The sequence below is a fragment of the Aptenodytes forsteri genome, unplaced genomic scaffold (assembly GCF_000699145.1).
Source record: "Aptenodytes forsteri isolate BGI_AS27 unplaced genomic scaffold, ASM69914v1 Scaffold172, whole genome shotgun sequence".
NCBI lineage: Eukaryota > Metazoa > Chordata > Aves > Sphenisciformes > Spheniscidae > Aptenodytes > Aptenodytes forsteri.
In genome coordinates this window covers 10,158,022-10,181,285 of record NW_008795018.1, presented here as the reverse complement: position 1 = coordinate 10,181,285, position 23,264 = coordinate 10,158,022, and the positions used below count along the sequence as shown (strand labels likewise).

General features: G+C 36.2%; 1 protein-coding gene across 1 annotated transcript in view; it reads left to right on the top strand.

Moving 5' to 3' along the window:
• The window catches only part of AKAP9 (A-kinase anchoring protein 9), a 93,252-nt gene that overhangs the window by 62,307 nt on the left and 7,681 nt on the right, over positions 1-23,264 (top strand). Inside the window, exons 26-42 of the mRNA XM_009275722.1 lie at positions 1,493-1,612; positions 4,623-4,799; positions 4,909-5,013; positions 5,441-5,593; positions 5,854-6,033; positions 9,447-10,535; positions 11,442-11,588; positions 11,984-12,487; positions 12,919-12,982; positions 13,681-13,799; positions 14,596-14,787; positions 15,702-15,890; positions 16,555-16,699; positions 17,447-17,666; positions 18,716-18,866; positions 19,773-20,441; positions 22,715-22,920. Coding sequence (XP_009273997.1) covers positions 1,493-1,612; positions 4,623-4,799; positions 4,909-5,013; positions 5,441-5,593; positions 5,854-6,033; positions 9,447-10,535; positions 11,442-11,588; positions 11,984-12,487; positions 12,919-12,982; positions 13,681-13,799; positions 14,596-14,787; positions 15,702-15,890; positions 16,555-16,699; positions 17,447-17,666; positions 18,716-18,866; positions 19,773-20,441; positions 22,715-22,920 — 4,430 coding nt within the window. The remainder of the gene's footprint in view (positions 1-1,492; positions 1,613-4,622; positions 4,800-4,908; positions 5,014-5,440; positions 5,594-5,853; positions 6,034-9,446; positions 10,536-11,441; positions 11,589-11,983; positions 12,488-12,918; positions 12,983-13,680; positions 13,800-14,595; positions 14,788-15,701; positions 15,891-16,554; positions 16,700-17,446; positions 17,667-18,715; positions 18,867-19,772; positions 20,442-22,714; positions 22,921-23,264) is intronic.

Genomic DNA, 23,264 nt, shown 5'->3' with positions numbered 1-23,264 from the left:
CCCTGCCCACGGCAGGGGGGTTGGACTAGATGACCTTCAAAGGTCCCTTCCAATGCAAAGTATTCTATGATTCTATGAATTAAGTAGTCAGCTTTATTTGTACTTGGAAATTGAAAGAATAATTTCTCTAAGTTTCTTTTATAGTCTTCCTTCATAGTATCCAAGAATCTACCTCCAAATATTAAGCTACACCTTCCAGCCAGTTATATTATATGTGGTTTTGTCCCCATTCACAGTGGCAGCTGCCTCTATTGTACCCAACTTCTTCCTGCCTCAGACTGTCTCTGCAATTTTGTTTTAGACTCTACCCAATTTTCAGCGAACTCCATCTTCCCTGCCTCCTTCTTTTCCCATTTTATTCTTATTAAGTGTCCTATGCTGCTATTGGGAGAAAACTATTATTTCTGTGCCTTCTCAATTAACTCTCTAGCTGATAGCAGTAGGGTGGAATAATTTTTTACATAATAAATATAACACCCTGTGGCACCTTCTCTGCGTTACCTATTACTAAGCAGTATTAAAGGAGAGATCTTTCCAGATACTTCTTAGCACAAATAGATTTGCTTTATTTCATTTTCTACAGTTACAAGATTACTTTTCTCACTGAAACTAGTGCGTTGTAATAGGACAAGATTCAGAAGTAAAAATTCCTATTACAAGTCCCATAGTCATAAATGCATTATGGTTTGGGATTATCAATAGCTTGAACTGGAGAGTTACAGGCTACTGAGATGAGTAGCTGTTTGTAATAGCAGCATTAGAATTCTGCTAGCAGGTGAGGTTTTAAAATCTGCAACTTGTAAAGGTTGAGGTTTTTTTCTTGTTTCCTGAATTTTTGCAAAATATTTTGTTGCTAGACAGAAGCATTCCTCTTTGTATCAGATACTTCAGCTAGTTTATTTTAATGCATCTTATAAGGCTTGTCTGCTTTACAAAGTGGCATTTAAAGGTGATGCTTCACTGGATGCTACCAGTTGCACATTATTTCCTATATAAAGATGTACTTCCCAAATGTCAGACTGGGATATAACAACTGAAACTGGTCAAAAGTAAAATTGAAATGCAAAATTCAAGCAATTTAATTTTTTTTTTCCTGTTGGCTCCTCGTCAATATTAACATGGAGTTAATTTCTATTCTTAAGTTCTATTTATGCTACATATATCGAAGACAAACATTAGGAAAGAAAAACATAAAAACATAAAATACTGGCTTATTACCATTTGGCAATAGAAGAAACAAAACTGTCATTTTTGTAAAATAATACTGGATGTATCTATGCTGTCCTAATTTTTTAATAAAAAAATGTGAATTTCATTGCCCCGAATGATGAAACAAGTTGTTGTTAACGGGAGCTGCAAGAGGTTCTGCTACCTTAAAAATACTGACATACTGTTACCAGCCTCACATTAACAGAAATAAGAAGTAATAATATATTTAATTTAGATAGTTTTTAAATCAAATGGTGTGTCCACATAATTTCTTAACTTTCAGGAGCAAGCAATTGACCGAGAGCATGAGAGAGACGTATTCCAGCAAGAGATACAGAAGCTGGAACAACAGCTTAAGATTCCACAAAGGAGTCAGCCTGTCAATGAACATCAAACCAGAGAGGTAACGCATTTTATTACTTGTACTCAAGGAATATAAATGACAAGTTGACAGCTGTTAAGATATTGTAATGAAGCTATTTTATGGTGTACCTAACCTGCATCCATTTACAAGCCAGGAAAGTAAATCCCCTTAGATGAAGGGTAAGGTGTTGGGGGAAAGTGGTGAAACTGTGTTTTGGGGGTATTTTAGGCTGGTTGGTTGTTTGGTTTTAGTAGTAGACATATGGAGACTTCATAACTTTCAAAAAGGCTCTTTCATACAACTTAATTTAGAAAATCCACTGTTTTCAAAAAGCCTGTGGAAACATTCAGGACTACTTTAGCAATTTCACATGTTCTTACTTTGTTTTGTGACATCCTGTTTATAGCACAGGCACACAACTGAAGGATTTGAGTTACCAAGGTTTAGCGCCTGAGATGTAGTAGCACTCTCTGGGTACACTTGAATCTCTCCAGTGAAAGTCTGTCTCCACTGAAACAAATTTAGTGACTGTAGAACAGCAGCTCAAGGGAGTCACAGCAAACTCTTAGACCCAGCAAAATCAAGAAAAGAGGCAGCAGTGCAAATGCTATATATTATGAAGCTTTTGCATGTTTTGTTTGATGACCTGTTAGTCAATTAAATTGCATTTTATTTTTTGTGGGTTTTCTTGTGTCCTGCTTTTTGAGCAAGGCTGATATTTTTGCATGATTTTCTTGCCTGATTTTCAGTATTAAAATGCCCCTTATTAGGTTGCACTGCGATTTTCAAGTCAAAGTTCTTACTGAGGTAGTTCAGTTGCTGTAATTAAATTCTTAAATATTAGCAATATTTAGTATTCTATATTATATAGTTTAGGACCATAGTAATAGGACATAAGTTGGTATATGTGAGATGTAAGTTGTCAAAATATTTATTTACTTATAATTCTCAGATTTAGAGGTGTATTTTATGGGGGTTTTTTATATATTTTAATACAAAGGTTTGTAAGAAATCTTAACAGTCAAAGTATTCAGTCAGTACTATGTGATATGGCTGTCATCAGCCTCTGTGAACAATGAATCTTCTGGAATTAGCTGGGTATGTGTTAACCGACACATATGGAGCAATTCTGCATCTATTTCCTTCTATTGCAAAGTGTGTGCGCGCTCCTTTCCTGTTGACATGTTCCACAGATGGGGGAGACTTTTTAGCACGATTCATTTTCCTGAATCCAGGATGTTCATTTTGAGTTCATTTCGTTATGTGTCTGTTTATAGCTTGGGGCGTGGGTAGCGTGTGAATTCATGGTTAAAATTCTCACATTTAAAAAAAAAAAATTCTCCCAAGAAAAAAATTTCAAATTTGATAGCATAATAAAAATTGCCCTAATTCTCTGTACAGAATCTGTATGTAAAAATTGTCTTGATTTATATGCACATATACACATATATGTATACTCTTAAGTTGGCAGATATGCTACAATGGCAATTTAAAGCATGCTGTAAAATGAAAGACATCTGTAACTGATTAAAATTTTGAGGTTTGTATTAGATGCTTTTAAATCAGAATTTTTTTAGTGGGTAGAAGGATAGACAATAAGATAATGTCTGCAGGCACCACAGGTGTAGCAGCTATTTTAGTGCTGGGTGGTGTTGAATGTCATACATTACAAGTTATAGACAGAATTTTCAATAGTGTATTAGATTTACATTTAATTTTTATCAAATGAGGCACATAGTCTTACTATATAGTATATTTTGATGTCACAGTGTTACTTGGAGTATTTCATAAATATACATTTTATCATTATTTCTCATGCTTTTCTGAGCTAGCTGCTTTATTTTTTCATAGTTGCACATTTTTTGAAATGCTCTTCTGCTTTGCATGAATGCCGTGAGCATTTTCTGTTGATAACTTCATTTCTTTTTTACTGTTGTTTCAGCTTATGCTGTCAACTTATTCCAGGGAGGGTTGTCGTAAAGAGTTTGCTCTAGACTTGATTTTTCTTTTTCCATTTCTCTCTCAGGACTTTTCTGTGGTCACTTCAGACTTTGATGTTACTCATGGATGGATAACGTCAATAATACCATCCTGTCAGCTTTATGTTCTGGTCCTCTTCTCTCCTATCTATTGAAATGCTTTGAGTCTTCTACCTTTTGGCTACATCGTAACTTCTTAATTGTAAATACTGAAATCAGTTTCTTGAGTGGGACAAACATTACTTTCCATGTCTCTTGCTCGATTGCTTAGTTTAACTCAGGTCTTAACTCTGTGCATCAGGCCTAATACCATGGATTTGTTACACATCTTTCTTACCTGTAATTTTGATTAATAATTTCTGAAATACTGCTAGAACTGGGATCGTTCCCATCTCTGCTACTTCAGTTACTCTTTTAATATGTCATTTCTGAGCTGCAAACATCTGATCTACTGAGATTCAGAATGCTTTATTTGGATGCTTTGTCCCCTGTAGAAAGTGAAATTATATCATCCATCACATCTGTTTGATCCCATTTAACAAACCCAGCAAGAAAACAAAACTTCCTGTTTCTTGAGATTGAAGTATAACAATTCTCTTCAATGTTAAAGACCCAGTGAGTTTTAGGAGATGTCTGTATGTCACTAATCAACTCCTTAGATTTTTAGAACTATGATATTCCTCAAAGATGCAAATAGCATCTTGACCTTAGGGTCAAGACATTCCATCCGTAGATGTTAAAGGTATCTTTTTAGTGGGCTGCATAGGGATGCCACGCTACTTGCTTTTAACTGACTAGAGAGTCTGAAGGCTTCAGAAGGACAGGGTCAGTTCTAGAGAGTAGGTGATATAGCACAGAACATACAGCTTCTTAAAAAATGCTGTTTGCATTTGTTGGATGTAGCACTACAGTATCCTAACTTTACATTCTGTTTCACCTAAAGAGTAGGAGTTCCGTTACGAGAAAAAGAGGGATATTTTTTCTCTGTCAAAAATGAGTGCTGTTGCTATTGCTAGCAAACCCTTCCAGTCTAGTACAGTATATTCATCTTCTTGCCATATTGTCACCAGGTTGAACAGTTAACAAATCATCTAAAAGAAAAAACAGACAAATGCAGTGAGCTTTTGCTCTCTAAGGAGCAACTTCAGAGAGATATACAAGAACGAAATGAAGAAATTGAGAAACTAGAATGCAGGATAAGAGAACTGGAACAAGCCTTAATCGTCAGTGCAGACAACTTGCAAAAGGTATTGCTTGGTCTAAAATTATCATGTATTTACTACTTTCTTATTTTCTTGAGAGCAAAACAATATATCTTTTTAATTTGTTTATTATTAATATTATTTCTGTTTAAAGGTGGAGGAAAGGAAACAGTTTGGCACCATCATAGTAAAGGGAGAATTACCTCTTGAAGTACAACTGCAAGCTGAACGAGAAGCTGTGGACAGAAAGGAAAAGGAGGTAAAATACTTGTGAAATGTTTCATGTTTCTGCTGATATTTTGGTTTGTCAGTTTTTGCTTTCTATTGAGTTTAGTGAACTATGCAGATGAAATTTTTTAGCAGATCAGAGAGACAGCAGTCCAGATCCCTTTGAAATTCTCTTGTGAGCCACGATAATTGTTACTGTCTAAAGTTAATGCTTATGACTTACAAGGGTGTTTCTGGGCAAAATTAATCCCAATTAAGAAAAACTTCATAGTGATTTCAGCTGATTTTTAGTGGGTTTTAAAATTCCATTCAATTTAAGGACTCAGAATGTCACTGAGTACACATTCTTTTGTTTCTGCATACCAAACCAGTTTACTATAGACGTTGCACTTGCAAATTATGACATTTAATTTTTGGTATGACTGTCTACTTTTCCACCACTTGTTTTGGAAACATAGGTCACGAACCTTGAGGAACAACTGGAGCAGTTTCGAGAGGAGCTAGAAAATAAAAATGAAGAAGTTCAACAATTGCACATGCAACTAGAAATTCAGCGAAAGGAGTCCACTACACACTTGCAAGAACTTGAACAAGAGAACAAATTATTTAAGGTAATTGTGTAACAGAGAAGCCTAGAGCTTTATTCTCCCTCCTCCCCAGAAATAAATTCTTGGAAAAAAACAAGATGCCACATTCTTTCTCAAGCACTCTGCAGTTCAACTTGCAAAAAACACTAAAAGGCTCATATAATTACTTCTTATTCCATGCAATTTGTTTATTTTAATTCCTATGCCTTAAATACTCATACAAGAATATGCAGAAAACGTTATGTACAACTGTAACATGGTTTTGGGTGGGTTTTTTTTGGTAGGATGAAATGGAAATACTGGGACTAGCTATCCAGAAATCTGAAGATGCCACCATAAAGGACCATCATTTAGTGGCTGGGAGGCTTGCTCGCATCATGCAAGAAAAGGAGCAGGAAATAGATCATCTTCATGAACAAATTGCAAAACTGCAACAGCAACTTGAAGTCACAACTGACAACAAAGTACATCCTTTTGAAATCTTTTTCAGAGTCCTACTTTGTGTTGCTAGCTGTTTAAAGAAAAAAAAAACCTGCCGCCCCCCCACCAATTACATTATCTCCTATTGCTGCCTTAATTTAAAAATACAAATGCTTCAGTTTCAAGCAGTGCTTTAACCCTAATCCTTTTTTCCTTTTTTGTCTCGTTTTTTATGAAGAATACTTTTTGCTTGCTTTTCTTTTTATTATTCTGCCTTACTTCTGCTTGAGTTTTTGTCTTAAGTTCTTCTTCATTCCTTATTCTTCTAATACTTCCGAACATTTAATAGTATGTAGGTAGCTGAATTCAATCTCAACATTCATTCTACCATCTTCCCTACAATGACTTACTTTCAGTGTTATGTTTCAGTGACACCTGCTGGATCATGTTGGATTTTATAGGGGTTTTTTAGCAGTTGAACTTATGTGCTCCATGAGCCTGTGTAAATACTTTGTCATCATACCGATGTTGGCAACATCTTTTAATCCTGTTTGAAGCATGGTGGATGTGCAAACAAAATGATGTGTGTTATTAGAAATGGAGAGCAAGAAAGAAAGAGGCAGATTCATCTTTCTTTTATTTACTGAGATTTAACACCTGTAGCTTTCTATTTATTTTCAATTATGTGGTTTTTATGATAATGAGCTTCATCTTCTTCTGGTTTACTTCCATTTTATACAGATAAAACGCATTTGATTTCAACAGAAATACTACTTATTTTGCATCGATTTAAGTGACAGCAGAAACAGGCCTTCAGTCTCACATTTTTTATAGAAAGAAAATTGGATTTTTTCAGTGGATGAATTTTGCATTCTGACCATTTTAAATGTGAAAATTTATTAGTCATAAACTTTAACCCCAAAGCAAGTATTACTCAGTAAAGGAAGAACAGGAGTTCTGTTACCACTCAGTAGCTGATTGAACATTTAGGGTAACATTCTACTAGGACATATTGAATCCACTAAAATAGAGCTCTGACCGAGCTGGATAATTTCACTGCGTTTTTATGTGCAAAATTTAGTTATAATGAACCTCAGTGAATAATGACAAAACCTTGAATTGGATTTAGGAAAGATCATACTTTAGGAATCCAGAACGGTTCTGCTTTATACAGTGACCACAGTAATATGGTTACATTTCTTGCCTTGAGAAAAATACTCAGGATTCAGGCATAATTCATTTTAACAATTGGTTCTTCTCCTGTTCTATGAAGTTTCATTTTCTTAATTTCATCCTCTTACTCAGTTATATTTTCCAGGACATTAAATAATTACTCTGCTTGATTATGAGATCAGTATTAAATATGAATAGATTGTTCTTAGGTTAATCCCTTTCCTAGTCCCTTAGACATCTTCATCCCACTAAGTGCTTTTCTTTTAATTGCTGTATTTGCCTTCCCTGGTCCTTTATTCCATTATGTTATGAAGAACAGAAACTGTTATTCTGACTTGATAGCAATCACCAGGATCACTGTTCTTTTCTTCTGAAAACCAATGACTTGTTCACATTTATTTAGTATTTAGTGTTTTTGAACATCCTCTAGTCTCCGTGGATTTTTAAAAATAAGTTCTTAGTTGTCAAATCAGCCCCTCTAATTTATATGGTTACATTTATAATTTATTTTTGTACATATTATACTTATTACAAATTTGTCTTACTATTCTATTTAACTAACTAAACCTAATGAAGTATTGAGAGATAAAGGAAAAAGCTGGCTATTTTAGTAATGAATTTAGTCATCTTTCTTCTCTTCCGCATTTTTTTCTTCTTCATATTTCTAAAAAGCCCTTTTAGAGTTCTTAACCTATTTTAGGTACCATAACTGATTTTATTTTATAGTATCTCTTTCCGAATATTTTTGACAGATTTACTTCTGCCTTTTTCATTTCCAATGTAGAAGTACTGTTCATTTCAGATCTCCAGACATTCCCTTAAGAAAATATATCCACTTTGTTTCTTAGACTTACTACTTATAATCTGGTCTGTCTTTATTTTGACTTTCTAAAGGATTTTTTGTCATTCTTCTACACTCAAATGAGAATTTGCTCCCACTGCAATTCAACAAGTAGGTTTTTTAAATGAATTTTGTAAAACTTCCTCTATTGGAATCTGATAACTTGTCTTATTCTTCCTTTTGCTAAGACTTTTTTATTTACTAAATTTAGTGTTCGTTCCATTTTTTGCGTCTACTCATTTATTTCTTGTTAGAAGCTGATACAAGATGGCTTCTCTTTTCTGCATCATAAAGTCATCACCCTCATATTTGCTCAGTTACATCATTTTATGAATTTCTTGGAATTTTGAGTCCCTTACACAGCCCGTAATTTTAAGTGTCTTTAGAACTAATCTAGGAAAGTGTTATTCTCACTCTCTTCATGTCTTCACCAATCTCTCTTTGAATTTTGTTTGGATAGTCATATACGTTTTAAAATAAATACTTCTATAATTTTGTGTCTCTTTACTTTCATTTAAGCTATAGCACAAAGACGTAATTGTGCTCTGGGTCTATGGGTACTATTTGCCCTGCGTGTTTTTGTGCACATCTGCATATGTGTATGCACACACACATAAACAGACAAACACATATTTAGGTTTGTGATAGGAAATGTCAGAGTCAACTGATAGGCGTTGTCTGCGGTCTCAGACTAAAAAGCATGTTATAACAGTATTTTTCAACACAATTAATTAAAGGTCTATTTGTATTTAAAATACATATCCATCTTAACTGGCTGTGTCCTGTATAAATCTGTTTGACCATATGAATGAGTGGTGCTTTTGCATGAAGAGCACAGTATCTATATAATCTAGCTGAACATATCTGACCTGTATATGGTAAGCTTGAGGATTTTTTTTTTCCAAGGAAGTTCTTTATGTAATGTGATGCAGGAAAATTTATCTGTAAGTTTTAAGCTTCATAAATCTTCGTTCCTTGGAATTCTTTGAGTAAAAATAGTACACTAAACCTTGATTTCATAAGAAGATTGAATAGCAGACATGACCACTCCACTTGTTTCTGTTTTAATTTGCAATAAAATGGATGAGACAGAGCTTTAGACCAAACTATTGCGAAAAAAGTATTGTGAACGCTTAAACTTCAGTGTTTCATATCTCTGTGAATATTGCAAATGCTTTCACTTCATTTGATGCTTTCACACCTATTTTGCAGTTCATCAAGGTCACAGGCTACTTTGTCAGTCCTATGTGAAGATGTCCTGATTCTCATAAAGCTTTACGAGAGACATCCTATTAAGAAATTCACTGAGGATGTACTTTCTTTTACAAGATGTTTCAGTATTTGATTAAACTGTTGCTGTGAAGTCCAGGAGAAAAATTAGCTGAGGGTTTAATAGTTACCCACAATGAAATTCTCTTCTTGTATTCCCCCCCCCCCCCCCAGGTTATTGAAGAGCAAAATGAGCATATACGGGAGCTTGAAGCCCTGGTAGAATGTCTGAAAAGTGATCAAGAACGTGTGAAGAAAAAAAATGATGAGGAAGTAGAGCAGTTGAATGATGTAATTGATAAGCTTCAGCAGGAACTGGCAAATATTGAACAAAAAGTACCTGCAGACATTGCTGCTTTTCAAGAAGATGCTGACAGTCTGAAACACACACTTGAAACAGTTCTGGCAGAAAAGGAAGCTTTGGAGAAGCAAGTAGAAAACATAAATGTAGAGGCATCTCGAACAAAGAACGAGCTTGAGGAAACTAAGTTAAAAATGAACCAGCTAAAGGAAGAAATAAGTATGTTAAAAAAAGAGCATGAAAGAATAACAGAGAAACATAAGTGTGCATTGATGAAAAGTGATAGGGAAAAAACAGAAGATAGGAGCAATGGGAAAACTGAAAAAGTGGAAGAAGGCTTATGTGAGAAGGTAGAGTTGCTAGATCAGTCCCAGCTTAGGTCTCCAGATGAGAATACAAGAGTTGCCATTAGCAAGATGGAGGTACAACTGCAGCAACTTCAGGCATGCATTAAGGAAAAAGATTCAGAACTGTGCCGGTCCTACAATGAAATAAAAGACCTGAAAGAGCAAGGCAAAGCTGAAAGAGAAACACTTAAAAAGAGGATATTAGAACTGGAAAAGACACTAGTGGAAAAAGCTGCTGCTGCTCTTGTGAGTCAGGTTCAGCTAAATGCAGTTCAAGAGCAAAGGAAATTCATGCAGGAAATTCAGGAAGCTTCTAAATGTGTGGAGGAAGCAAGCAAGAATGCCCAAACAGAGGATTTGAGTGACAGAACTGAAAATGAGATGGAATCAAAATTATCACTCTTAACACAGAGGCTTAGTGAGATGGAAAACCAACTGGCAATGGTAAATCGTAACTTGGAGCTAGAAAAAGAAAATGTAAAAGTTGCACAAAAGGAAGCCCAAGTGAAAGAAGAGAGACTCTTAGAACTTCAGCAATTACTGGAAGAGGTTCAAGAAAAACACAAAGGAGAGATTCAGAAATACATCAAGCAAGAAGAAATGCAGACGTATCAGGTAATTAGATGCCATTTTCTTTTGGCTTGTTTTCACTAAAATCTGTTATTTTATGTAAACTGTAATGAATGAAACACTTCTTAATGAGACTAGTGATAGGAATATTTTGCTGTGTGAGGTAGACTCCCATTTCTCTATTGTTCCTGAAGTTACAAAGAGAAGGATGTTATTTTAGGTAAATCCTAAAGAAGGGATTCTCTGAAGAGGGTTCAGAACGGTAAGAGTCATAGCAATTTGTCTGTACAGGTTTTTTTTTGGGGGGGAGGTTGTTTGGTTATGTATGCTTTGATTTTGGTTTACTTTTTCTTGCTTTCCTGTCTTGATTTCAAAGATATTTCCCATCAGTAGTTTCTACCAGTATACATTTGTTCTGATTTCCATCCACCACTGGTTATGTTGCCTCTGAATTTAAAACCTTTAGTCAAAGTTGACTATGCTTGATAGCCCAAGCATGGGCTTGGTTGCTGAAACTCTTAAGTTCAGAGACGTCATGGAACCCAGTGCTGGACCAGCAAAGGTTCTAAGACCTTTCATCCAAATGCAGGTTGAATGAATCTCATATATGTCTTATAAATTTAATGATATTATCAGACTTCATTTCCTACTCTCTGTTAACCTTCCTGTGCTTTCTACGTGGTGTAGCCAATTTCTGCTTGCCGTTCAGTAAACTGTAAGAAGACAGTCTTTCCTCCCACGCTTATCCAGTTTGTGGGAATTAATCTAGGAAAATGGTCTTTCAGTCTTAATTTTTTGAGGCTATGTTAATCCAAATAACATATATTTGTTTTCCCCTATGGTGTTTTCATTTGTGGCTTTTGTAAGTTGGTGTGAAAGTGATCAGTGCTGTTAATAGTCGATTCTTCATAAGATTCTTCACCGTTTTCCGTATCTTGTGTTGCCATGTAGGTAGGAGCACAACTCATGGAAAGTCAAAAAGAAAACGTGCTTATTAATGAACTCGAATTAGAGCAAGTTAAAGAAGAGGCAGCTGCTGCTAAGGAAGAACTGAGCAGTTACAAAGAAAAGGCAGAAAAACTTCAGCAAGAACTAGCAGTAAGAACCAGATTGTTCCATATTGTATTTAAAGCAAATGATTATACAGGACTTATTGTGCAAATATGCATGCTATATTTTTTTTTTAATCTTGTACTGAGAATGCCACTAAGAAAAACAGTCACTCAGTACCTACTGTCAGTGGAATACAGCTGATGCTGTAGGCCAAATCTTCACTTGTTGCCAGAGTACATAGTTCTACAGTCCACTATAGTGCAACAGTGGATCTAGAGCTGTATTTCTTAGGAGATAATATTTGTTACCACGGGTCATAACTGCTTTAAAATAGGACTGAACTGAGCTCTAATGGTATAGAGGGTTGTTTGGGTTTTAGACTTTTTTTTTTTTTTTAAAGTATTCGGAAGGACTGCAATTCAGATTCTCCACATTTACAGGTAAAAGAAGCAAGTCTGATACATCTTCAGGAAGACCTGTGCAAAGTCAAAGAGAACCTAGTTCAAGCAGAAGAGAGGCTTGCAAGTTACGTGAGAAAGGACAAGGAAACGGCAAAAACTGAAAGCAAAAAAGATGCAGAAATACTGTGTGATTTATCAAGCAGTGAGTCTACTCTAATTAGAAAAAGCTCATCATCGCAAACAGACAAGACTGTGGAAATCAACAGCTGTATCCAAACTTCACCAGTCCTTGTTAAAAATGCAGAAATCCAAACTGAATTGCAAAATGGATGTTCTTCAGAAGAGATTGCAGAGATCATAAGAGAATTTACTGAAAAAATCGACCAAATGCAAGAACTCCATGCTGCTGAAATCATGGACATGGAGACAAGGCATATCTCTGAATCTGAAGCATTAAAAAGAGAGAAGTTTGTTGCAGTGCAAGTATTGACTGAAGAATGTAATACTTTAAAGGAAGTCATAGAAACTCTACGAGCTAAAGAGGTATGTATCCTATTTTATATTAACTGAACTACTTCGGTTCGTGCTTTCGCTCCTGCTACAGAAATTCCCATTTAAAGTCTGTGAAGTGTGAACCACCACATGTTCAGTATAAAGCTTTTAAGTGTTCTAACGTTTCCACGGCCTAGGGAGAGATTGTGAACCCCTTCCTCAGCAATTTAAGTTTGGGAGTGTGCTCGACTATCAGATGCTTCCATGTGCTACTGCCTTGGACCCGTCCTGCTCTGTGAAGTGGGGACAGTGTAGGTCACCCTATTGAATGCCATCTTTCTCATCTCCTTTTTGATTGCTTTGATTGCAGGGGAAACTGAACAGAGAGGCTCATATCGTTTCCTGCTCCTTAGAATTAGCTTCCTTATTGTGAGTGGGTGTGGGGTGATCAAGGATTTGATTGTTCTCTTTTCTGAATATAGGGAATCCCAGTTTCTGGATTAGCACGTTCTCCACTGTATCAAGCTAGAGATGGAGGTTCTAGTGGTAAGAAATTTGTTTTTATAGATTTCAAACAGCATTATAAATTAAGTCTGCTTTTTTAATATTAAGTTTACCATTAAAGAGTTTGTGTTCTAAGAAATAAAAACAAGTACTCCCCAGATCGAAGCAGTGCCTGTCGCACTAAGACAAGGTGCTGAGCATGCCATGTCTATTAATTTGCTAAGGAAGGAAGATGACTAAAGTGGAGATGGGTTGAGTCGAGGTATCAGATGCTAATGTTTTTCTTCCCACTGGAGTTCCTATATCCTTCTTACATATTACATTATCTTTTCAGCGTAGCTTTATCATCTCTTGATAGAATTTAAACCTACAGCTCCCTAGCAGTGGGAGATAATGTCAGGTACTGACTTCTCCAAGAGCAATAAAAATTATTAATATGGTCCTTTTCATAGGCAAAAGCTAAGCATATTAAGGGGGGGGCATTTGGCAGAAGTGTTTGTGCAAGTAGTTGTTTCTCTTTTAGAACTAAACTAGGATTTTTTTTTTATTATTTTGTTTTACTGTCACTGCTTTGAAACTGAAAAAGAAAAACTATAAAACAGGTAGTCTCCAGGCTTAGAATCAACTCTGGTGACATGCAACCACCTGTAACAACAACAGACAAAAATACTTTTTTGATGCTTGTTCTTCAAAGTTTCACAGTAATCCAGCTTTCATGTTTTTCTCTCCTTTTATTTTAGACTCCAGTTCAGACTGGAGTCAAGGAATGTATCTTGCTCAGACCCAGGGATCTGACATCATATCTGAAGGAATAGATGAAGGTGAAACTTCAACAGATTTACTTCCAAAAAAAATTAAGGTAAAATAGAACTGATCGTTTTTATTATGGAACAAGAGTGATACTACCAAAAGCTTAGATTAGCTGATGCTTGATTAGTGAAAAGAGAGCCGTTTAGATAAGTTTTAAAGTGTCGGCTATTATAATACATTTTAAAATACTTATGATAAATGATGTGCATTTTTGCATGTTAAATTAGGTTAAATATGAGTTTTGTAACTGTAGGCTTGTTCTTAATTATGATTATGAGAAATATAACTACCGTTAATTACAATTTATTGTATTGTGAATTAATGATAGTCATGATCATCTATTACACAGTTTTCTAGATTCTGTTACTATAGGTGTAGAATAATATCTTTCTTATGAAAGTAAACAATTGTGTTTATTATAAACAGGGTATCATGCTTTTAATTACATTAAAAAAAGAAAAGGCAAATCTCTTCCAACAAAGCCCTAGCTTAATAGTAATTTCAAAAAGTGAATTGCAAAGCTCACCTGGAAGCTTCCCAGGACTTTGTTTTTAAAATGTCAGTTTCCATCAGCAACCATTTTAAAATTTGAGTATTGATTTGACAGATGAACTTTGGGAATTTTCATTTGAAACTGAGGAAAAATACACCTATTTAATAAGTTCTGCGGTTTGGCAGATATAAAGAACTGGGTGACACTTCTGTCTTTGATATGAGAAAACATAGTTTCCTTATGCTGATCAATTTAGAAGTACCACTATTCGAATATGTATGAAATAAGATTATTATTGTTGTTGTTGTTATTAGGACTGGCATTACTGATTTTTTTCTTGTATTTATTGTAGGGTTTGCTGAAAGCAGTCCATCATGAAGGCATACAGGTGCTGTCTCTCACTGAATCTCCATATGGTGAAAGAGAGATGCCACCTCTTAAGCAAGAGCCAGAATCTTGGCTTGAGGAAAGGAAAGCTTTTCTAAGCACCATTTCATCTTTGAAAGACCTAATTGCAAAAATGCAACTTCATAAAGAAGCTGAGGTATAAATAATATCGTATAGTTCTATCTAAATAAAAAATAATTTATGATAACCTTATAAGGCACATTCACAATTCAGATTTAAATGCTCTAAATATACTGCTACAAGGCAAAAGATTTCAAAAATATGCAGGAAAACTGCATATCGCACTTTCTGGCAATAAAATATACCTTAAATTACAGTTTGCATTTGTTCTTCTGTGCATCGATGGCTTTTGACTGTATAGGTCCACCTTTTAAAAATAATTCTATTTTGAAAGCATGTTTCCAGTAGCAGGTAAAGTAGATTTTTTTAATGTTATTTATTGGTGTAGTAGAACTTGGATGCTATTAAAAAGATACTGTAGTGAGAGGAAAGAGGGGAAAAATTGTTCAAAATGTAACACAGTATTAATCAGTAATCTGTTAAAACTTATTAGGACTCGCCTGTCTAATTATCCCAATTAGACTTCTAGGTATATGTAGGTAGTTTCTATTACTTCTGCATTTCCTTCAGCATGCGAAGTGGGGGGATTAACTTTATATCATTATAAAATTAAATCTTCTTCATACACAATATCTGCACACTACCACATATCTCTGTGAGAGTCTAGGAACATACATGTAACATCCATAAAATTAAAAGGATAGTGTGATGCAGTAACATAAATAATAACTATACGGGGCGAAGTTTTCAGTTATAAAAAGCTAAATTGCTTCTATCTAAAACACAGGTAAGTTTAGCATTTGTGCATGCAGAATAAATCATAACGTGTAGAATAAATACATCCATTTGTATGAATGAATGTTACGTAGCTGTTGAGTAAGAAAGGCTCAATATTCCACTGAAAACACACACTTGATGTAAAATGATAATGACCATTCTTGATGTAATCTTTGAATTCTGCTGTTTAAATTGTTTTTTATACCACTGTAGATTTATGCAAGTACTGAACCTCCTGAAGGTGTCTCAGACTGGCGAGGAGAACTTCTGCATGCTATTCAACAGCTTTTTGTGAGAGAACAAAATGTTGTTCTTGCTGTGTTTCAAACTGAACTTGCAGAACTGGGCACAAGAGATGCAGTGATATTGATGAATCAGTTAGAGCACAGACTACAAGAGCAGGTAATATAAAACATACTTTAGGCAAAGTGTGTTTGTCTACCTTAGATTTTAATTTTGAATGTATAAACCCATTTAAAAATACATGTATTAATAGTAGTTTTGACAGTCTAAGGGTGAAAACAAAGAAAGACTTGTAGGAAGAAGAGGTGTCTTTAAAAAGAAAAACTGATGTGGTGCGGGAAAGATTTTTGGGTGCACAAGCTATAGAAAAAATACAGCCTTCAGAGATCAATTGCAATTAAACACAGTTGTCCTGAGCTTGATTTCATTAAGTTAATTAGAATTATGTTACACTGTCTAAGAGAAAAGGTAGCTTGTATATATGAAGCAAGTTGTAAGAAGAGGAAGTGATGAGGCTGCTGTGGGACAGAGAGAGGTCAGTTACCTCCTCTGGAACATGGAAGGATTAGTGAAGAAAATTACAATTTGCCGTAAAACTGATAGCTGTCTTGATTCTATAATTTTGATGCCTAGTAGAGAAATTTTAAAAAAAAAAAAAAAAAGGCAGTTTTTCCCAATGGTATAATATTGACTTAATTATGACTTGACTGAAAATGTTTTGAATATATATGCACTATGAATGTATAAGTAAATGTAATATCCACACCATAGATATTCTAATAAAATCTGGAGTTTTACTTTTAAATGTTTCTAATGCTAATAGGCTACTAACCAGAGAGCAGCAATGGACTGTCTTCAGAATGCAGACAGAAATAGTTTGCTGATGGAGATTCAAGTATTACGTGCCCAGATGAACAGTAAGAAAAATAATCCAAAGAGAGAACAAGAGATTGATTCAAAAAGCCAAGGTGACTTCTGTGGTAATATGCGTCTATTTCCAAATGCTTTCATGGCAGTGCTCATAACATTGTAGGTGAAAAAATACTGACTTTCTGTGCTCTCTGATTTTGATACTCATGTTCTCAGCATGCATACTTTTCATCTTTTTCAATCTTATTGGACTAATTTTGCAAAAATTAAGATATAGTCTGTGTTCTTATGACTTGTATCAAATTGAAAGTGATACAAAGTTATTTCAGTTGCTGTAAAAATCGGGCTTGTATTTTAAGGTTATTTTCCATGTATGTGCTTCAGTGTTTAGGTTCAACAGCTTTGAAATTATCCAAGTTGGATAGTCAGTCATAATGAGTAAACTAAGAAGCAATTAGAATGAACAACAAAAAGTTCAGAGAACAAGTATACTTTAAAATTAAGTAAATGCTCACTGTCAGTGTTTTGTCACAAAAATTTGGTCACAAGTATACATACATACCTAACCGGTTATGTTAGTCATAATCCCAATGATACATATCAATATGGTTGCGCACATAGCCTTTTCAAGAGTTGAAGTGATTTCTTGGAAAGTGTGAAAGGTACTCCAGTATAAAAGGCATAAAGGTTTTGCTTTCACTCCACTATTGAAAGAATATATTATTTTAAAATATCACTCTTAGTGATAGCCTCATGGTCATTCTCTGTGCTAGGGGAAAATTTACCCAGATAGACAGTGGTGTTTGTTTACTAAGTAATTTCCATATTGATGGTACTCTCATTAGAAATGCTGGAGTATAATATGCAGCAGAAGCAGTCACAGATACTGGAGATGCAAGTGGAGCTCCGGAGTATGAAGGACAGAGCAGCTGAGCTTCAGGAACAGCTGAATTCAGAGAGAATGATGGGTGCTGAGCTGAAGAATGAACTTGCACAAGCCAAACTAGAGCTTGAAACAACCCTTAAAGCGCAGCACAAGCACTTCAAGGACCTAGAAACCATCAGGTGCGGCTTTCAGTGCCAAACTTCCTGTGCTGACAGTGAAGATGATCTTTTCTATCTTGTCTCAAATTGTAATACTGATTTTATTAAGGAAATTGATCTCATGTAATGTAAATGCTTCTCAGTTTTCCTGTAAAACATACCTGACAAAAAATAGACTTCTGTTCCATTTGACAAAAAATGTAATTCTATAGATTAAGATCTGATTCATAGTTTGATTTAATGATTTATTAACATCAAGTTTCTTTTTAAATTTTGATACATTAGACTACTGTATACAAGCTAATAGGTATACCATATTTATTAAAGGTTTTTCTGCTTCTAAAACTGAATGTGGAGAAGAAAAATTGCAGAGTTAAGATGACTTTGCAAGTACTTCCATATGAAATTCTATAACTTCTAAGTGTTGCTTTGCCATGATCAACAGCAGGGGTAACAGGCCAAATATTTGGCACTCAGGAAAGCCATTGTTATTTATGCCTTTACCAGATGGATGAGCCCATGTACAGCATCTTAATGTTCAGCTCAGAGATAACAAATTAAGACAGAGCTTAAGTTGGTATTACTTTATAGATTACCTTACAGCCTTTACAGACCATCAGGAGCAAGATTCTTTCGCAGATTGATGCAAAATTGATTTGCAAAAAAATGAAAATTCAGGGCATTGATTCCGGCCCCCCAGATAGATTTTATTTATATTTTTATTTTTCCCCTTTGAGATACACGGCAGCAAGATGCATTTTCCCTGTATTCTTTCAGATTTTGGCCAGTGACTGGATTAAGTTGAACACTAGCTGCCTCTGAGCCACCAATTAATAAAAAAATGGCAGCTACAAAGTTAGCAGGATGGACACACTTTCTGTCATTTTTGAGCTATGCAACTCTTTTTATTTTTGAGTTAGGCTTGTTTTTCGAAATAGGCTTTTCACTGTGACTCTACTACACGAGCAGTGTTTTCAGTGCACAAGATGGAATAAATATCAAGTAACTGATGTTACCGTAATAGGATTAGAGCCATTGTCTAGTCTAAAGGTTGCCCATTTCTCTTTTAGGACTGAAGTTAAAGAAAAAGCAGCTGAGCTAGATATTCTCAAGGATACAATGGCCAGCGAACAGAAAAAATCAAGAGAAGTACAGTGGGCTTTGGAAAAGGAAAAAGCTAAAATGGAACGCAGCGAGGAAAGAGGAAGAGAAGAGCTTGAGGTATTCCATAATCCCAAATGGCCTGGAACATCAAGGAGCATGCAAATATTCTTTTTTATAATAATCTCAGCTTACGTTTTTGTCCCGTGTGTGGTCCATGTTCTGTCTTCAACAGCAGTATTATATCATCTAGAGCTGAAGAAAGATGTATAGAAGCTGTGTGGCAAAGAAAGAAAAAGGCCTGATCCAAATTCCATTTAAATCAATAGGAATTTTACAACTGCTCTTTTCAGGGCCAAGATGAAAAGATTCTACTTTGTATAATAGCCTTCAGATATTCAGGGGGAGAGGACACTGCTAACATGGCTACACCTAGCCCCCACCGCAACCTAACTCATAAAAGATAGTATTTAAGAATACTGTTTAAGGAGTGATACTGTTTGTCTCCATTTTAAGAGTCAGCAGTTTCACCTCATGAAAACCAAACTAGGGAGTTTACTTTAGGAGAAAATGCATTAGTAGCTTCCTTGGTACCTCTGCAGTATCTGATATAGTGAGGGAGAGAGCAGGTATCGTAGTACAAGTATCAAGACAAAAAAGCGATCACTTTAACAGCATAGATTTACTTACATCTTAAATCTTAACTTGCAAAATCACTTCCACAGTTTTAGAAAGTAAAAGCAGCTAGTTATCTTCAACTTCAGAACTACGGCTGTTTGTATCTCATTCAAAAGTATATGTTACAAATATTCTTTTATGAGATGATCTGATTTTAGAATACAGACACCTGTAAATACATTTTAATATCAGATGCAACTGCAGCATTCAGAGTATTGTCACATTAATTGTGAATAGCAAAACCTGATAAAAGCAACGTGTGTAAAGGTAGCATATTTGCAATTTGCAGAAGATAATGGAAAGTATACACAAATGGGTTTAATCAATTCTTCTGTTTTCTTCTGGAAGGATTTAAAATTTTCACTTGAAGATCAGAAACAAAAGAACTTACAGTTAACTAAACTTTTGGAGCAAGAGAAACAGCTGTCAAATGATCTGCAACAGAAAATTGAATCCCAAGAAGCACTCAGTGCTGCCCAGCTGTCACGTGAACGAGGCCGTAATTCTGAGTTGCAGGTGCTTCTTGAATCAGAGAAGGTTCGAGCTCTTGAAATAAGCAGTGCCCTAGAAAGGGAAAAAGAGCTATGTGCTCAGCTTCAAAGTGCTGAAGATAAGGGGCAAGCTGGAACACCTAATCCATCTGAGGAATTACTTAAAGAGCTACAGAAACAAATGGATGAAAAGCATGACCGTATAGTGGAGTTAGTAAGTGAGATGGAGAAGTATAAACTGGAATCTGTGCAAGTGAGACAGCAAATGGAAAAAGAAAGGCAGATCCAGAGGAAAGCATTACAAGCAGAACAAGATGCTAACATAATAGCACAGAAGAAACTCCATGAACTGGAGTCCAAAGTAGAAGACCTTCAGTGGCAACTTGGAGAAAAGAAGCAAGAAGTTCATAAATTAGGGAATGAAACAAAGAAGTTGCAGGAAATAATCCAAGAACTACAGAAAAAGGAGCAGGAGAACGAAGGAAGAAAGGAAGCAGAAAGGACACTAAGCCACAATCCAAATGAGGTACAGTAGGACTGAGAGCAATATGTGATACTGAGCTGTGCAATTTAGCTTTTAATTCTTTTGTTCAATTAGCATTGTGTGTCACTGTGCCTTTACTCAATCTAGAAAATAGTCTGCAGATTATAGAATAAGGGCACCACAGAAAGGGAAAGCATTCCAGTTTTGCTACCTAAAACTATTCACATGCATCCTCTGAGAATGAAGCTGTAGAGGTGTGTAAGGAGGAGTGTGAGCAGGAGAAATGCATCTGAATGTATACACACACTTTGTGTCTCAGTATAGGAGAAGAATATTCCCTGCACCCAGTCGCAGGAATGAGCTATTCCTACTCAGGAATGCTCCAGCTCAGCGCTCTTAATCTTTAGTTCATAAACCACAAGTGGTCTTTGAAACATTTAAAAGTGATATCCCAACAACTTCAATAATTAAATGAGTAACTAATCAAACAAGTATATACATGAATATGTATACAGGTAAAAAATTAATTTAAGAATTTAACCTAATTTTTAGATGAATGGAAGTTGGAACCACTGTTGCCTGTAAATTTTTCTCTCTCATAAAAAGTTTGGAAAGTTTTAAAATTATTTTTAAATTACTTCTAAAACTCTTCTGAAACTTCCCTGTAAGAGATAAATGTTGCTGCCTGAGTGATTTGTGGATAGTCCCAGAGAGGGTTGACAGGAGAGTTGCCTCTTTGCTGACCATGTTTTTGCCCATCCTGCCATCATTCCATGCTTTTTGGCAGCTGTCTGTCTGTGGAGCCAGGAAGGAAATTTTTCTCTTCATCTGATTTGGCTACTGGTTTTAATCTTCTGAAGCATTGGAAACTACCCACAGCTAGAGGCAGGATGTTGAGTGTATTGATAACTGTGATAGCATCAGCCTTCCTGCCACGCTCAGTTTGTGCACCTTGCTCTTCTGCTCAGAGGTAACTGCCAGCACTGCGGTCAATGAAGAATCTTCCCTTGGATCAGGTTGGCAGCGGCTGTTGGGGCTTTTTCCCCTCGGCAGCAGACGCTATGATCTGCTTTCCAGGATCTGCCTGGAGTTTCAAATAATTAATCTCCTGCTGCTTCCTGTGACATTTGCAACACCCTGCTTTTTTTCATTGGTACCACACTGTGGTCAAAAAACCAAAGGCACAGCCGTAGACTCAGGTTTCCTTGGGAGGGCTAGCAGTTCTTCCATGGCCAGTGTCAGGGGGTGTTAGTGAGGCTGAGGAGCACATGTTCAGTGCATTGCTTCACTTGTGGTAGCATCAGTGGTATCGTTGCTTGTGACTGTGGACTGACCTTCACGACCACAGTGGGCTTTTCCAGTCCTGCTCCTCTGACTATGAATTGGTCACCCAAACACATGGGCATAGTTCCCCAAATTCCATGCACAACTGGTAAAGGAGCTGCTGGTGGAAGAAACAGAAAGGCCTGGTGGCTTCCTGCCGGCTGAGTTTGTTGAATGGGTTCACACTGTAGCTGTATGATTGCTAGATCTTAGTCAAGAGAGGCATCACACTATACCATTCACAAATAATAGTTTAGTGGTATGCTACAACAGTAGTGTAGTCACACCCAACTCCTTTCTGTGTCAGAATTGTTTGTTCTTCAATTTCTGGGTGTGTTTCAGAATCACATGTTTCCATTTTAAAGCACTGGACCACATTTTTTTTATTAGCAAGAGGAGGAGGGGAGCTGGGCCAGCAGCCTTGGCTGCTCAGCAGCAGCAGGGTTTCCTGAGGGATAGGGATGGGTGCCTGGAGGTTTAGCACCTCCTTTTTATCCCTCTGGTTGCTCAAGGTCTAATCCTGCAAATGCTGATGGGGGGTGAGGAGCAGGATGCTGTGGAAGGGAAGGAGCCCTGTAGTGGGCTTTTAGGGCTCACCAGAAACAGTTCCTGGTGGGAGAGCACCCAAGCTTTGAGCTCTCCATCACTGGGGGTTGGTGGAGGTAATTTTCTTCCCCTCGCTTCCATGAAGGCGAAGGAAGGAATAATACAGTCTGTAGGTTTGAATTCATGGGTGAAGAATTGAGTTACTGTCTTTGTTAGCCTAAAGTCAGTTGAAAAGGTTTTCAATTCACTACCACCCCCTTCCCCAAGTAGATCTACATTATACAGTATATTGCAAAGCTGATGGGATGTCACTGTAAAGTGTTTCTCTTCCATATACATATGTGACTTTTTTTATATATATAATGGGTGCAATTTATCTGTTCATGTGTGTGCAGATGATTTTTATATATATATATATATTAAAAAAACCCCATATTTATGTACAGACTACCTGGGATACACCCAATGACAGAACAAGAAATTGGGTTCTCCAGCAAAAAATGGAAGGAGCCGAGACAAGTGAATCAACCTACCCCACGCTGACGGGAGGAGGAGATCTCTCTGCTGCTACTGAAATTCTGGAAAATGTCAGACAAAAGCTGCAAAACGCATCTCCAAAGCTGAAGCAGTTGGCTCGGAAAGCTGCTAGCAGGTTAGACCAGCCTTCAGCTACTTGGTTTTGTTAATAGCAACAAGCAAGCTAATATGTTGGGTTTTAATCGTAATTCACAGACTGCGGGCCTAACTGATTTTGGGGTTGTTCTAGTTTTATAGTATATGCCATTACTTGAGATATACTGATGTAAGACAGGATCACAGAGTATCAAGTGCTGCTCTAAATCTTACGTGTTTAATATGGTCCTTTATAAGTTGCAGCAAAATTGTCTTTTTATCTCTGAAAAGTGATAAGGTTTGTTTGGGTATGGTGTAGGTAGATCACTTTAAAACAATTTAGTAATGGAATAATTCACTGTATAAGGGGACAAATACAGGGAT